This window comes from Nematolebias whitei, chromosome 14 (genome assembly GCF_014905685.2).
Source record: "Nematolebias whitei isolate Nwh7 chromosome 14, NemWhi1, whole genome shotgun sequence".
NCBI lineage: Eukaryota > Metazoa > Chordata > Actinopteri > Cyprinodontiformes > Rivulidae > Nematolebias > Nematolebias whitei.
In genome coordinates, this window is record NC_056511.1 from 33,650,537 (window position 1) to 33,666,519 (window position 15,983).

The following is a 15,983-nucleotide window of genomic DNA, read 5'->3' on the forward strand; positions in this document are numbered from 1 at the left end:
ATGTGTCTCTCCAAATTTTGTGTTTTGGGACCAAATTCACACAAGAACCATTCAAAGTACAAGTTTTACGTTTGGCTCGTGTTAATGTTTTCACATGATTTCCACATGTTACCAATAATCATAGCCTGAGGAAAACTTAACTTTCTTTTTAATTTTCTTTCGGCTGCTCCCTTCTTCATGGGTCACCACAGCGAACTGACTCCCACGAAACTTGACAATTATTTTTATGCCAGATTCTCTTCCTGACACATCCACAGACCACTGAGCTACCACAGCCCTCTGTGTGGAGCAGAGAGCTGCTATCTAGGGCACCTGCAGGACCAGATGGTGGGGGTTAAGGGTCTTGCTCAAGGGCTCAGAGTGGAGCAAATGAAGGTGGAGGCAGATGTGGGTGCCTCACTATTCCCACCCACATTTTGATGTTGTCGGTACAGGGAGTTGAACCAGCGACCTTCCAATCACAGTCCCATCTTCTCTAACCTCTGTGCCACCACTCCCTGTGAAAACAAAACAATACATAAAAAAATATTAATACATGCAAAGTACATGCTGACTGAATGATGGAAGTCTTCAGCTGGAAGTCAAACCCAGGACCCTCTGGCTGCAAAAAAACAACAACAAAACAATAAAAAAAAAAAATAAAAAAAAAAAACAGGACAATCAACTATCCATCCATTATCTTTACCTGCTTATTCCATTTTGGGTCACGGGGGTCGCCGGTGCCCATGTCCAGCAATCACTGTGCGATGGGCGTGGTACACCCTGGACGGGATTCAAGTCCATCACAGGGCCACATAGAGACAAACGAGACAAACGAGACAAACAACCATTCACTCACACCCACCTAGGGACAATTTAGAGTTACCAATCAATTTAACGTGCATGTTTTTTGTCTGTGGGAGGAAACCAGAGTACCCAGAGAAAACCCATGAATGCACGGAGAGAACATGCAAACTCCACCCAGAAAGGCCCCCAGACCGAGATTTGAACCAGGGACCTGCTTGCTGAGAGGCAGCAGCTCTACCAGTTGCGCCACCGTGCTGCCTAATATTATTATAATTATTATAATTATAGTTAGGGTTAAGGTTGAACAAACACATTCTATTTTGTAAAACTGGTGATCGCCTGAAGAACTCTAGCCTAAAATCCATCCATCCATTATCTTTTACCCGCTTCTTCCATTTTGGGTCATGGGGGTCGCCGGTGCCCATGTCCAGCAATTACTGTGCGAGGGGCGGGGTACACCCTGGACATGTTGCAAGTCCATCACAAGGACACATAGAGAAAAATGAGACAAACAACCATTCACTCTTTCACTCACACCTAGGGACTGCCTAAAACCACTGAACTAAAACCTAAAGCATGACTCCCCAACAGGTGGACTGAGGTCCAGATCTGGACCCAAGTAAAGTCTTTTATGAATCTATATATGTTCTTAAGTTTTAGTAGAATGATACAGTTTATACTGTATGTACAGGTAGTTGTTTTTGCTTATCTTCCAACATTTATATTTCATTTTACACAGCTTAGCTTTTCTATGAATTATTATAATTTATTTCATGCAGCAAGCTTTTCTAGTATTTACAGTAATTCCCAGGTCTGGCCTGCAGTGTCTCTCTGCTGCCACATTGAGTTTTTTTCAGCTGCTCCATTCTTCAGGGGTTACCACAGCAAGCAAACTCACACGAACAATTTGGCAATTGTCTTATGCCGAATGTTATTCCTGATGCAGCCTGGACTTGAACCCGCAACCTTAGCGTTACAAGACCACTGTACTGACCACCGAGATACTGCAACCCTGAAAAGACAATTTGTTGAGTGAAGCAAACCAGCATGTCTGTCACTAAAATAAAATTTAAATACATTCTGGATCTTTGCTTGGTTAAAAACAATTTCTTGAATCGAACCTTGCTGAGTTTAAATTGAAGTCTGTTGATTTATACTGTATTGAACTCTCAGAAGATCTAAAATGAGAGTAATCGCTGATGAAGTCTGGCATCTGTGGGGAAACACCGCCATCTAGTGGGTGTTACTGGGAAACTCTTGCACAGAGTGAAATGGGTTTTGGGGAAATTGTCAGAGGTAGAGGAACATGCTGCAAGTTTTAATTTCTAAGTTGATTTTGTCAAACACAGAAGCCATACATACGCCTCATGTCCCTGCTTATAGTACATAAATCACAAGCAATGACCAGCAAGTCGACTCTTTTTGTTCTAATTTAAATACATTTTTATAAAGCTAATTAATAAAAAAAAATATATATATATATATATATATATTTTAATTTATTTAACAAGGCTTTAAAATAAAGCTAAAACTGACTCCTGGCAGTGGGCGTTTTGAGCATAAGGTAATTCACTGAGGCAATCAGGCCCAAGATTAACCCTCTGCTCTGCAGCAGCTCAGCCAGAGTTGGTGGATTTTAAGGATAATCTCTGCAGCAGTGGTTTAAAATCTGATGTTTACCAACCAGAACGTCAAGAGAAAAGGTTAAAAGACATCCTCAGCCTTAAAACATTCAACCATTATAAGATTTTTCTTCTTTTCTTTTTCCTTACACACATGACTGGGCATGCCTTTTATATTTAGCTGCAGGGATTAGCTGCTCTGACTTGATCTGTCTCATTTCAATGGGCTGCTTGGTATAAAACTGGGAGTTGGCACACATTAGACATCTTTTTGCAATGGCTTTTTACTCTCGCTATTAAGATAGTTGATCATTAATGTCACATTTAGCAAATAAGAACTTGTTTTTTTGTGAGGATCTCTGTGTTTAAACATTGTTTTATGAAAGCAGTTCAGAGGATAATGTTCTTACAGAGCTCCATTCAGGGTTCTCAGAACCACCAGATCTTCTTACAAGCTCACTTGTAACTGTAATTAGGATTATGCAGTAATACTCTTGTACTCATTAAAGCACTACACTGTCAATCTGAAGATTGTTACTATTAGCTTATGAATGTGAGAAATATATACCTACAGTAATCCATATATGTACATGGTCTGCTGGTTATGGTCTGAAGCATCAAGTACAACGAACACTGACCACTTATTTTAGTTACAATCAGCAGAAATGAAAGGAATTGCATATATATATATATATATATATATATATATATATATATATATATATAAATTGTAACAAGTTCATGAACATCATCTTACCTGCTGTAAATCAGTCTTTAAACTAGTTTGGTTAATAATAGTTTAATTCTAACCAGATTTATAAGCTAATGCCTGATCTATCAGGGCTAAAACCAAAGGAGTGCAACTTTGAAACAACTCTAATCTCAAAGGTTTCATAGTGGTTCATACAATCACTATTTTTAAAAATGTACACCAATTACACAGTTATACTTACAGAAAAATTATAAAATTTGTATCAAAAGTGTCCCAGGTTGCACCTGGAGTGCTAAAGCTAGCTGCTGCTGTTTGAGCCCATTAATGGATATGGATTTCAGTGTAACTACCATAGGCGGCACAACAATTATATGTGAAGGGGTCGTCTCCCCCTCGCATTTAAAAAAACATTTTTTGGACACCACAACCAGCACTGTTTTATGCTCCATTCCACTTGATTAATAGGAAAACCACTAAACCACTCTGGGTTTTCCTGGTTACCTACAACAACTCACCACACCCCATGCAGGATTTCAGTGCTTTCTAAAATAGTTATTACCATACCATTTTATTTATAGAGCACTTAAAACAGCGACAAGGCCAACCAAAGTGCTGTACAGACAGAACAACAGACAACACACAAAGCAAAATACAAAATGAAGTAAATCAGAATATAGACATAAAAATGATGCAGATAATGACGACTAACCAGTGCGGAGCATACAGGTTCAAAACACAGATCATCTGGTGTTGAATGCTAAATAGTAGTGGGTTTTTAAACGGGACTTGAACACCGAGAGGGAGGGGGCCTGTCTGACAAGCAGAGGTAACTCGTTCCAAAGTGTCTTGGTCCTGCTACAGAGAGGGCCCTGTCACCTCTGCGCTTAAGACGAGTTCCTGGAACTGTGAGGGAGCAACTGGTCCGCTGACCTCAGGGGGTGTGGTGGGACATACGGCTGTAGCAGATCAGAGAGATGGGGGGGGGGGGGGGGGGAACACTGTTCAGCGATTTGTAGACAAACAGTAGTATTTTGAACTGGATTCGAAGGTGAACCGGTAACCAGTGCAGTGAGGCCAAAACTGGTGTAATGTGCTCTCTTTTGCCTGTGCTGGTTAAAAATCGGGCTGCTGCATTCTGGACCAGTTGTAGTCGTGCAATGGAGGTCTGACTGATACCAAACAGGAGCGAATTGCAGTAATCAAGCCTAGATGTAATGAATGCATGTATTACTGTCTCCAGGTTATTTTTGGATAATATGGGATTCAGTTTAGACAGCTGCCTCAGTTGGAAGAAACATGATTTAACAATCATGTTTATGTGACTGTTAAGTTTCAGGGAAGGGTCCATTATCACACCCAGATAAGTGACTCTTTGTTTTTCTGACAGGGTTAGAGCGGAGAGGTCGATGCAGTGGTTTGCGATCATGTCGTTGGGAGGGAATAACATGACTTCAGACTTCTTTTCATTGAAACTTAAGAAGTTTAAAGCCATTCAGTCCATGATGTCAGCCAGGCAGTTGAGCAGAGGTTGAATAGAGCATGTACCATTGTGTCTTAGGAGGAAGTAAATTTGACAGTCATCGGCATAGAAGTGGAAGGGCATGTTGTGTTTCCGGAAAATAGCACCAAGCGGCAGCAGGTATAAAGAGAATAGGAGGGGACCCAGGACCCCTGCGGAACCCCCCATTTAAGCTCTGCTGCTGCAGAACTAAAATCCTTGATGGAGACACAAAAGGATCTGTCAGTGAGGTAAGATCTGAACCAATTGAGGGCTGACCCTATGATGCCCACCCACTGCTCCAACCTAGCAATGAGGATCTCATCATCGATGGTGTCAAAGGCGGCTGTGAGGTCCAATAGGACAAGCAGCACAGAATCGCCGGTATCTGTGGATATGAAGATGTAATTAAAAACCTTCAATAGGGCAGTTTCAGTGCTGTGGAGAGGTTTAAAGCCAGATTGGAATAGCTCTAAGATGGTGTGATCCTCATGTAAGCATTTCAACTGGGACTCGACTATTTTCTCCAGTAGTTTAGAAACAAATGGGAGTTTGGAGACAGGCCGGAAGTTGGACACGACTGAGGGGTCAAGGTTTGGTTTTTTCAGGAGAGGCTGGACAGCAGCATGTTTAAATGATTTTGGCACCACGCCAGTGGATAAACTACTGTTTACTATATCAAGAATGGACGGACCTAGAGTGGGAAAAACCTCCTTTAGTAGTCTAGGGGGGACCACATCAAAGGGGGAACCAGAAGGTTTCAAGCTGCATATGATCTGCTCTAGAGAAGATAGAGTGATGGGTTCAAAATAGTCAAAAGGAGCTACAGATTGCTGTGGGATGGATGGGTCATGAGTTGGAGGGGAAATGAGAGCCCGGGCGGTCGCAATTTTTTCCAAAAAGAAATGTAGGAAATGGTCACACAGCTCAGTCGAGGCTTCCAGATGTGATGGTTCAGTGAGGTGGAGTACAGAGTTTAGGGTGGAGAAGAGGACACGTGGGTTGTGAGAGTTTGAGGTAATGATATCAGAAAAGTATTTGGATTAAGCAGCTTTCACTGCTTTCTGATAACAGCGCCAACTCTCTTTAAGTATTTGAAAAGAGACCTGCAGCCCGTCTTTCCTCCATTTGCACTCCGCCCTCCTACATTGCTGCCTAACGGCCTTGCTGACGTCACTCACCCAAGGTTCTGATCTGAGTTTTGATTTTTCGATTTTAATAGGCGCAACATGATCCATAGTCTTTAAGCAGACATAGTTGAATTGGGATGTCAGCTCCTCAGTGGTGGTGAGAAACACCGGGGGCTGAATTATCATTTCAGAGTTATAAACATCTGTGAAACGTGCAGCAGTGAAATGGTTAATGGTCCGGCTGCGACGTGCAGGAATGCACGGCTTAGGAATTAGATGGGGGAGGGTGAACTCAAACCGGACTGGCATGTCTGAAAAAACCTTATCACCAATTTCAAGATTACTAACAGTCACATCATGAGTTAAAACAAGGTCCAGTATATGTCCACGCTCTTGGGTGGGACCGTTTACATGCTGCGTTAGATTAAATAAGTCAAATAAATCTAAAAAGTCCTTAACCAAGGGCTTCTCAGGACAGCACACGTGCAAATTAAAGTCCCCAATAATGAAAACATGATCATATTTTGGTGTGATTTCAGCCAAGAAGTCAGAAAACTCATTTATGAAATCCTTAGAGAGAGGTGGGCGGTAGACAAGTGCAAATAACGTCGGAGGTGAATGTCCGAGTTCAAAGATGCTCAGCTCAAAACTGGCACGGGAAACTGGGATGGGCAGTTGTTTACAGTCAAAAGTTGATTTGAATATTGTTAATAATCCACCAACGTGTCGGCCTGATGGCCGCGGTGCGTTAAAGTACAGACAGTTCAGTGGCAATAATTCCGTCAAGGCACTGGACTCACCCGGAGACATCCAAGTCTTAATGATGCAGAGAAAGTCCAAATCCTGCTCTTGAAAGTAGTCCCTGAGGATAAAAGTTTTGTTGGTAACAGATCTTGCGTTGACCAAACACATCCGAATACTGTCCAAAGTGGAGCCAACAGCAGTGGAGTTTGCACACGCTAATGGCCGTAGGTTTTCAATAACAGCCCCTTCGGGTCGGTCCGTGCACCGACAACTCCCGTTGTTTACCTGGTCTGGGCACACACGTTGACCAAACACATCCGGATACTGTCCAAAGTGGAGCCAGCAGTGGTGGAGTTTGCGTGCGCTAATGGCTGGAGGTTTTCAATTACAGCCCCTCCGGGTCGGTCCGTGCACTGACAACTCCCTTTGCTTACCTGGTCCGGGCACGCGGGAAGCTGGCGATGGAAACCATGACCACCAGCTGAAGAAGAAGATGCAGCGTGCAGGGCTTTAAGCTTTACCAGCCGCCCAGCACATTTTCCCCGGTGTCTGAAGCGATATCTCCGGGCAGGCAGGTGAGGAGCGCAGCGGAGGTAAGCTGGCATGTCCGCCAGCAGGGGGGGGGGGGCAGAAGTACGCTCATATTGTTCCAAATAAGCGACATTGACCACAGAAAAACGAAGATCCAGAAGCTGTTGTCGGTCATACATCAGCAGTGAGTTTATGTCAAAGATAAAAAATGAACAAAACAAAAATAATCCGAACACCATCAGCAGAGGTGGATTGCAAGCCATGTACACGGGCGCCATCTTATCGGAAACATTGAATCTATTGAAGTTATTGAATCAAGTGTTTACTTATGTAGATAAACATATATGTTTAAAAACATTAAAATACATCAGAATGCAGGAAATGTCATCTACTTTATTCAAAATATTCTGTGGGAGAATACCCAGACCCCCCCCCCCCCCCCCCACACACACACAAACACACACATTACAAATGTTTCTTACACCAACGGTAACTTCAATGAGAAATTGACAACTCATAAAGTTGATCAAATTTTTTTTTCTTAAAACTAAGGACTTGTAAAACTTGATCTGCAACAGGTAAGATATTGCCTGTTCATAACATGTCTACCGAGCTGCACTTCAAAAGATCTAATAATCCCCTTAAGCTAAGACAGTTTCAGTATGCATGAGAAGAACAAAAACAAAAATAGTTGAAAAATGATTTATTGATACTGAACATAACTTTATATACAGATGATAAACTATTTTCAAATATAACCATATAATGGTATATGTAAGGGATCATGTCAGTGCAGTGTCCATCAGTGAAGTTTGGAGTGTGTCTAGAGTCAATGACAGGAAAACTACAACTTTACAGCTCTTCATAGTTTCATTATTCATCTAAAATACATGTATGAATAACAACTAAAGATTCTTTGTGTTTTGGTTGTTTATTTTTACAATTGATTTATCTTTAAATTGTCAGGTAATAAATGGAACCTCTGCTCTTCAAGCTATTCTCAACTGTAATTAAATTTACTGCTTGGATACACAGCATTGCTTCTAATACAACAGAGAGAACAAAGATCAACTGCAAAGAAGCTGTTAAATACCAGAACTTTATGTACAGAAGAAATGCTTTTGTGTTGTTTTAAAGCTCTTCAGGACAAAAGTTAGATAACGGTAAAATAATATTACAATTTATTTACAACAAATAGCACATTGTCTTTACTTGTTGTGCTAACATTGGGTTTTTAGCCCAACAGCACACAGCATTATTAGATCAAAGCTATTATTACTGATGAAGCGTTGTTTCCCTTTGTGTTTAAAATCATTGTAAAACCTCCACAGAAGATTTAAAGCAGTAAATGCAATTTAAAGCTAAAATTAGCAGCACACAGTCAGTGTTTTGCCAAATCTTAACGGGTTAGTTTAGATCTCTTAAAGTGGGGCTCCGTAGATGAGTTATGAACAATCAGTATCTTACCTGTTGTAGATGGGTCTTTGATCGCCACAATTTGGAGAATTAAAAATGAATATCCCACCAGAATGATGAGCTAAAGGCTAGTTAGAGCAGGGCCAAGATCAAAATGATTTGCTTCTGTTTTGAAACAACTCCAATCTCAAAATTGATCTAAAATGCTCATGTATTTATTTTCCCTCACTCACTCTTGTACGAGGCAGATGCTTTCTCTTCCCTCTCCTGTTATCCTCCTGCTTTTGTTGCCCTCTGTCTGTGTATAAGAGCTCCTATTTACTGTCGCTAAGTGTATTGCAAATAAGATCAAACTACTACAGAAATGACACCACATTTTAAACTGACAGTGATTTAAATGTCTATAAAACAATGAGAGCACGAACCACTAACATCTTTAGACTGGTGCTCAGAAAGTTTTAAAAGTGTGATCTTAACCCCACTCGAAGCAGCCATTTTCTTGTGATGTAGCTCAAAATTAAACTCCTTTTCTCCAAACGGAGGTTGTTGAAAGAGCTTTCTGAAACAGGTAAGATGTTAATTGTTCATATCCTTTCCACAGAACCTCACTTCAAAAGATCTGAACTACAGCTTTACCTCAGCCAGCACAAGTTGAGACAGCTGTTCATTTGAAAACAGAATTGCTCATGATCTCGTCGTCATGGCCAAAAGATTGCTCGTAGTGCGAGATGAACTTTTTCTTCTTGCCAAAGGTGGAGAAGGTGTTGTAAACGTGCAGCTCTCCTCTGGGCGTCAGCTTCAGAGCGCTGCAGTCCGACGTGGTGCCTGGGATGTACACGTTGTGTTGATAATCTGCCGCTTCAGAATAAGGCTGGGGGTACTTTGGAGTCCATGAGTAGTTCGGAGCTGCTCCCTCTTGAATAGATCTCATGGAGTCTGTATAAAATGTGCATAAATTAGTTAGAATGGAAACTCCTTCATGAAGAGAGCTTGTATGAACATGAACTGTACTGGATCTGAAGATGGTGATATTTGAAGTTTGTCCTAATTCAGATTTTTTTTTTATAGCTCTTCTTGGAGGGACTTGAATAATTCTCACAGTGGTGCGGTTAAATCCATCCTCACTTTAGGGGTTTGGTATTATCTGCTTCTTAGTTTCCTGTTTTAAGTCTTGGGATAAACCCTCTGGTACTTAGCCCATCCCCCCCCCTTTTCTTTGAATAATAATGTGCCCAAATTACCATTCACATGGTTTCCCCAGGTCCAGTACTGTGGTGCCACTGAGCAGGAAAACCTGTCTGTGTCGTTTTTTTGTTGTCTTGAGAGAGTTCCCTCCATATTTGACGAGCTATATCTGGGAAAAGAATAAAAAAGGATCAAAACAATGAATTAGAAATGCTCATACACTGCAGGTCAGGGTGTGAACATCTGGATATTCACCTTTTGTAAGCTGAGTTTCGCTGGTTCATGGTCCATGTCAAGTTCTTGTTTGAGTACTTGAGCTGGAAAAAAAAAAAAAGAATGTTTGAAAAAATAGATACTATTTGACACTACAAAATATAAATATGAAATAATGTAAGAATCATTTGAGTTGTAAAGAATTTAATGAAATTATTTGTATTGCTTTTATACAAATAAAAGTATAAATAAAAAATTGGTATCTTTTTGGTACCAATTTTCAATAAGGCTCCACTTATAGATGGCTAATAAATAGTTTATAGATACATTATTGTTAAATTGAACATTTCCGACTAAGTTACTACCTTGTAAGTACAATAAGCATTTGTAAACCTATTTTTTTAAAAGATATCATATAAGTTGTAAATACTTATAATGCAGTAATAAAGTACATTATTATATGCTAAAGAAATATGTTTACAAATGCTTATTGTGTTAGTCTGAAATGTTTAATATGAAATATATAGGTGAACAGATTTGGATCACTATATAACAAACTGGTCAGTTTTGTCTCTCTGTCACCCTTAATTATTGCATAATAAGCAGTTAATAATTTATAAAGTGCTTATATAGGAACTAATAATGTATCTAAACTATTTATTAGCCATCTATAAATGGAGACTTATTGTAAAGTGATACCTCTTTGTTTTTTTGTTTTTTTTGCATTACTATTGGCTTTACTGTTACTTCTGCTTATTTTTTCAGTTTCATCTCATTTTTATTTTTCTATACCATGTCCACCATGGGTTGCAGTTTCTTTTTCGTTATTATTATTATTCATTTATTTTAAATAGATTCTGTTTCTCATTTCTGAATTGCTTTTGTGTTTTCTCAACTGTATTAAAACAAAAACGAGTGTCACTAAAAGATTTATATTTTGAAACTACAACTCTTCTTACACCTTGCAGCAAAGGATGCGAACCCAAACTATGTCCAGGACTAGTCAGGAATTAATGTATCTCTAATTTATTTTCATATTCTACAAACTCAGTATAATCAGACTTATTTATTTTTTGTTTGTTGTTGTTCTTCTTTTGGCTGCTCCATTCTTTAGGAGTCACCACAGCGAACTGTTGCATGAAGACTTCACAATTGTTTTTATGCCAGATGCCCTTCCTGATGCAACCACAGACCACCGAGCTACCACAGCCCTCTGTGTGGAGCTGAGAGCTGCTAGGGTGCCTAGGGGAGCAGATGGTGGGGATTAAGAGCCTTGCTCAAGGGCCCAGAGTGGGGCAAATGAGGGTAGAGACAGGTGTGGGTGCTTCACCTTTCCCACCCAGATTTTGATGTTGTCAGTACTGGGAGTTGAACCGGCGATCTTCTGATCACAGGCCCACCTTCTCTAACCTCTGCCTCACCACTAGCATCATCAGAATGAAAAGTGTTAAATAATGTAATTTTGTTGAGGAAGTCATTAAGCAGAAACATTTTGATGCTGTCTTCATACACTCCTCTTCCCAAGTGGCTGCCAAGTGGGTTATTTGTCTTGTTGTCTCAAATATTGTGGACAGAAGGAACTGTAACTGGACCACACTTTTGTAGAGTCATGTAAGCCTGGGCATCATGGTGGTGCGGTTGGTAGAGCTGCTGCCTCTCAGTGAGGAGGTTACCCTGGTTCAGACCAAACACATGCATGTTAGGCTGATTGGTAACTCTAAATTGTCTCTAGGTGTGAGTGAGAGAGTTTGTTTGTTGTTTGTCTCGTTTGTCTCTATGTGTCCCTGTGATGGACTGGAGACCCATCCAGGGTGTCCCCCGCCCCTCGCACAGTGACTGCTGGACTTTGGCACCGGCGACCCAAGAAAGAAGGAGTGGACGTTAACCTTATCTTGTTTTCAGTTCACACAAACAGAACATTTATTGTTTGCACTTTACATGAATATAGAGCGCTTTTAAAGTCTCACATATCAGTTTCATTTAGAGGCTTTCATGGAGGTCAGTCAGTGTGATACTCAGTTTTAGTTCTGGGTGTCAGGAAGACGGCAGGTAAAGAGTTAGACCCACTGAAAAGTTAAACTCCACACACACGAGGACCAATATGAACAAAATATCTCATTTTTGCTGGCACAGAAACAAACCAACAAACAAACAAACAAAAACAAACAAAAACAAACAGACAGACAGACAAAAAAAAAAAAAAGCAAAACAAGAATATATTAAAAGCAATCAAACAAAACATCAGCAACAATGACAACCAGAGAACAAAATACAAAGAGTGCAATAAATTGTTTGTTTAAAAATTAATGAAGAAACCCTATTGCACATATTTTTCATTGTTGGCACAATTTTATTGTTTAGCTTATTATTTATCTTATTAATATTTGTTATCTCCCCTTTTGTTCTTTATGGTCTATTTCCACTCAACTGGCAAATCCTTCTTCCTTCCTTCATTCATTCATTCATTCATTCATCCATCCATCCATCCATCCATCCATCCATCCATCCATCATCCATCCATCCATCCATCCATCCATACATACATCCATCCATCCATCCATCCATCCATTCATTCATTCATTCATTCATCCATTCATTCATCCAGCTGAGGTAAAATTGGGGATTAGCTCTGCGTAAACCAGTTTACCATCCTTTAGGCTGGATGGCAACAGGATTAGAGAAAACGGGATTGGGTTGATTATTAAGTCTTATCTCAAACCAAATTCATACATTAAACTTTGATTAAATAAAAATACATAAATACACAAATGAATCCTCGTTTTCTATCTTATTACCTGGTTTGGTGTGGCCGCTGTGTTGTTGGACAGCCCGTTCCGGTCCAGCGCGCTCCAGCCCAAGTTCAGATAATCTGTGCTCTTGGCGTTGTTCTGCTGGCCCGACAGCACGGGACTGCACGGCTTCAGGAACATGAAGTCGCTCTTTGAGGACTCCGGCGTCAGACACATCTTGTAGCAGTAGCCGCTGTTGGTGTGCGCCTCCACGCAGCCCGGTGCGCCTGCGGACATGCGCACGTTCAGGTTGGACTTTTTGAACACCTCCGTGGTGGTGGAGGAGAGCTCTGCTGGAGAGCAGCAGCACCAGCAGCCGGAGGAGGAGGAAGAGGAGGGGAAGCTGGACTTTTTGCCGGACACTCTGCCCTTCAGTGCCCTCACTGCCACCAGGACGATGATGGCCAGCAGGCACGTGGAGGAAACGGCGCCCAGAGCCACGATTAAGTACAGGGTGAAGTTGGAGCTGTGGTCGGGGCTGTGGAGGTCATCCAAATCTGGCTGCGACTCTGGCAGGCTGTCAACTACTGACAGGATGATGGAAGCTGTGGCCGACAGGGGCGGCTGACCATTGTCCTTCACCAGAATGACCAGCCGGTGCCTGGTGGGCTCCTTGTCCTCAATGTGGCGCAGTGTCCTCACCTCCCCCGTGTACAGCGCGATGCTGAACAGGCTCGGGTCTGTGGCTTGGAGCAGCTGATAGAAGAGGCGCGAGTTCTGACCCGCGTCCGCGTCTGCTGCGTTGATTTTCATGACCAGGAAACCTGCGTCAGCTGATCTGGGCACAGCCGCGCAGGGCGCAGACCCGTTGTGCGCAACAGGGGACACGATCACAGGCGGGTTGTCGTTCTGGTCCAGAATAAAGATGCTGACCGAAACGTTGCTCCTCAGAGGCGGGAATCCTGCGTCCTGGGCCTGGACTACCACGTGGAAGTTTTTCAGCTGCTCGTGATCGAAGGACCGCAGCGCGTAAATGTTGCCGTTGTCTGAGTTTATGGACACGTACGTGGACACGGGCATTCCCTGTATGTCCCCCTCCAGGATAGAGTAGGACAAGTAGGAGTTCTGACCCGAATCAGGATCCAGCGCGCTCACGGAGCAGATGGAGGCTCCGGGCGCGTTGTTCTCAGTCAGATACACGGAGTAGGAAGGCTGCTTGAAGTGCGGCGCGTTGTCGTTCACATCAGACACCTGGACCAGGACCGTCCTCCTGGTGAACAGGGGCGGGGAGCCCATGTCTCTGGCGGTCAGGGAGATGTTGTACTCAGCCACCGCCTCCCTGTCCAGGTAATCGGAGGTCACCAAGGTGTAGTAGTTCTTGAAGGAGGAGTGGAGCTGGAACGGGACGTGATGGGGGATCTCGCAGTCCACGTTCCCGTTCTCCCCAGAGTCTCTGTCCATAACGCTGATCACGGCTATGACAGTCCCCGGCGGGACGTCCTCCTGCACAGGTGTGGACACAGATGTGAGGATCACCTCTGGGAGGTTGTCGTTCTTGTCCAGGACGTTGACCAGGACTTTGCAGTGCACCGCCACAGCGGACGGACCTTTGTCTTTGGCCTGGACGTAAATCTCGTGCATCCTGGCTTTCTCATAATCAATCACACCTTTCACTTTGATTTCGCCCGAGTGTGGGTCCACGCTGAAGAGCTGGCGCACTCTAATGGGCGCGTGGCCGCTGAACGAGTAAGTGATGTCCGCGTTGGGACCCTCGTCCAAGTCCGACGCGTTGAGTCGGATCACCACAGTGCCTTTGGGCGCGTTCTCCTCCAGGCGCACCCTGTAGAAGGACTGGTCGAAGACCGGCGCGTTGTCGTTCGCGTCCAGCACCGTGACGTCGATCTGCGCCGTGCCGGACCTCTCCGGCGCGCCACCGTCCACCGCGGTCAGCACCATCTGGTGCGCGCTCTGCTGCTCCCTGTCCAGCGGGCTCTGCAGCACCAGCTCTGCGAACTTGCTGCCGTCGCTGCGCGTCTGGATGTCCAGGTGGAAGTGCTCGTTCACGCTGAGCAAATAGGTGCGCAGCGAGTTGGAGCCCACGTCCAGGTCCTGCGCGCTCTCCAAGGGGAAGCGGGATCCTGGCGCGGCGGATTCCGAGATGTCCAGATTAAACTCGGTCCAAGGGAAGCTGGGGGAGTTATCATTCACGTCCAAGATCTCAATCTCCACCCTGTACAACTCCAGAGGGTTTTCTATCACCACCTGGAGATGGAAGGAGCAGGAGGAGCTCTGCTCGCACAGTTCTTCCCGGTCGATTCTCTCATTCACAAACAGAACCCCGTTTTCCAAATTGACCTCCACGTGCTGCTTCTTGGAGCCAGAAACTATGCGGAACCTGCGCGCCGAGAGTTTATCCAAATCCAAGCCCAGGTCCTCTGCGATGTTGCCAACGAAGGCGCCGTGCTCCAGCTCCTCTGGGATGGAGTAGCGGATCTGCCCGCAGACTGCATCCAAGACACAAGTGAAGAGCGCGAACTGGAGCCATCTCCCACGCGCTCTTCTCCTCGCCGCGTCCATCTGTAGCCCGAAGAAGGAGAAATGAGTCAGAAAGTGCGCAGAGAAACTTCCCATCCGCGGGTCTGGAGCTGCCCCCCGCGCGTCTGGCAGCAAACAGAGAGGAGATGTGAGCGAGCCGGTCTCTTTGATGTGTGCGTGTCCTGTCAGCGTGCGCGCGTGTTTATGATTATTGGCCCCGCTGGTTCAACAGCAGCTCTGATAATCTGTCCTGACTACCAGCCCCGATCAAATTCGTGCCAGTGTCAGGGCTTTGACCCCCCCCCCCCCCCCCCCCCCACACACACACACACACACACATACGCGCGTGCACACAGATCATATCCACACTTAATTACTGAGACAGTTTAAACTAATATTGAACATAAACCGATAAAAACTCAGAGAACTGAGAAGTTTCAGCTCTGCATGAAAAACAACAACAAAAAAAAAAAAAAACAAGAATAAAATCAATCCATAATTTTATATGGGCAGATGTGTTTGAAAATAAATAGTTCATCATGCCACAGAGGAAATAGTAGTGCTCAATAAATAAAATAAATAAATAAAATACTTGAAATGATCAAAGAGAAAAAAAAAGATAGAAATGAAATTTTAATATGGATTTATGATGAAACACACACTCAACTATGCCATATTCATTCTATTGAGTTGTATATTTACACCAGATTAGGAAATCTGACTCAGATTAAAGGTCTAGCTTTCTTTGAAGGGATCACCCACCACTGCATCAAACTAAATTATTTTATGTTAATAAATGACTTGTAGTTGTTTTGATCAGCCCTTGAAAATAATGTTATTCACTTTCACTAAAAGTGCTTGAAGTATTTACCAAATAGGTTT

At 43.2% G+C, this 15,983-nt stretch overlaps 1 protein-coding gene across 2 annotated transcripts; it reads right to left on the reverse strand.

Moving 5' to 3' along the window:
- Positions 1–8,633: 8,633 nt before the first annotated feature.
- On the reverse strand, positions 8,634–15,272 carry LOC119420634 (protocadherin-10). 2 transcript variants are annotated; one of them, XM_037688053.1, is made up of 4 exons: positions 12,633–15,272; positions 9,880–9,941; positions 9,681–9,793; positions 8,634–9,375 (listed from the first exon to the last, which is right to left on the reverse strand). In XM_037688053.1, exons 1-4 carry the CDS (start codon positions 15,195–15,197, stop codon positions 9,104–9,106), a joined length of 3,012 nt encoding a protein of 1,003 aa, XP_037543981.1. In that variant the 5' UTR covers positions 15,198–15,272; the 3' UTR covers positions 8,634–9,103. The 2 variants fall into 2 exon arrangements, with proteins under 2 accessions (XP_037543981.1, XP_037543982.1); XM_037688054.1 differs by lacking the exons at positions 9,681–9,793; positions 9,880–9,941 and having other exon boundaries at positions 9,296–9,375.
- Positions 15,273–15,983: the final 711 nt, after the last annotated feature.

What these genes read in the sequence shown, in the direction of transcription:
- LOC119420634 (XM_037688053.1), bottom strand. Translation starts at nt 15,197, where the DNA reads ATGGGAAGTTTCTCTGCGCACTTTCTGACTCATTTCTCCTTCTTCGGG. An exon ending in CAGCGGCCACACCAAACCAG is followed by an intron (nt 9,942 to 12,632) that starts GTAATAAGATAG and finishes TTTTTTTTCCAG; the next exon opens with CTCAAGTACTCAAACAAGAA. An exon ending in CTGGGGAAACCATGTGAATG is followed by an intron (nt 9,376 to 9,680) that starts GTAATTTGGGCA and finishes CATTTTATACAG; the next exon opens with ACTCCATGAGATCTATTCAA.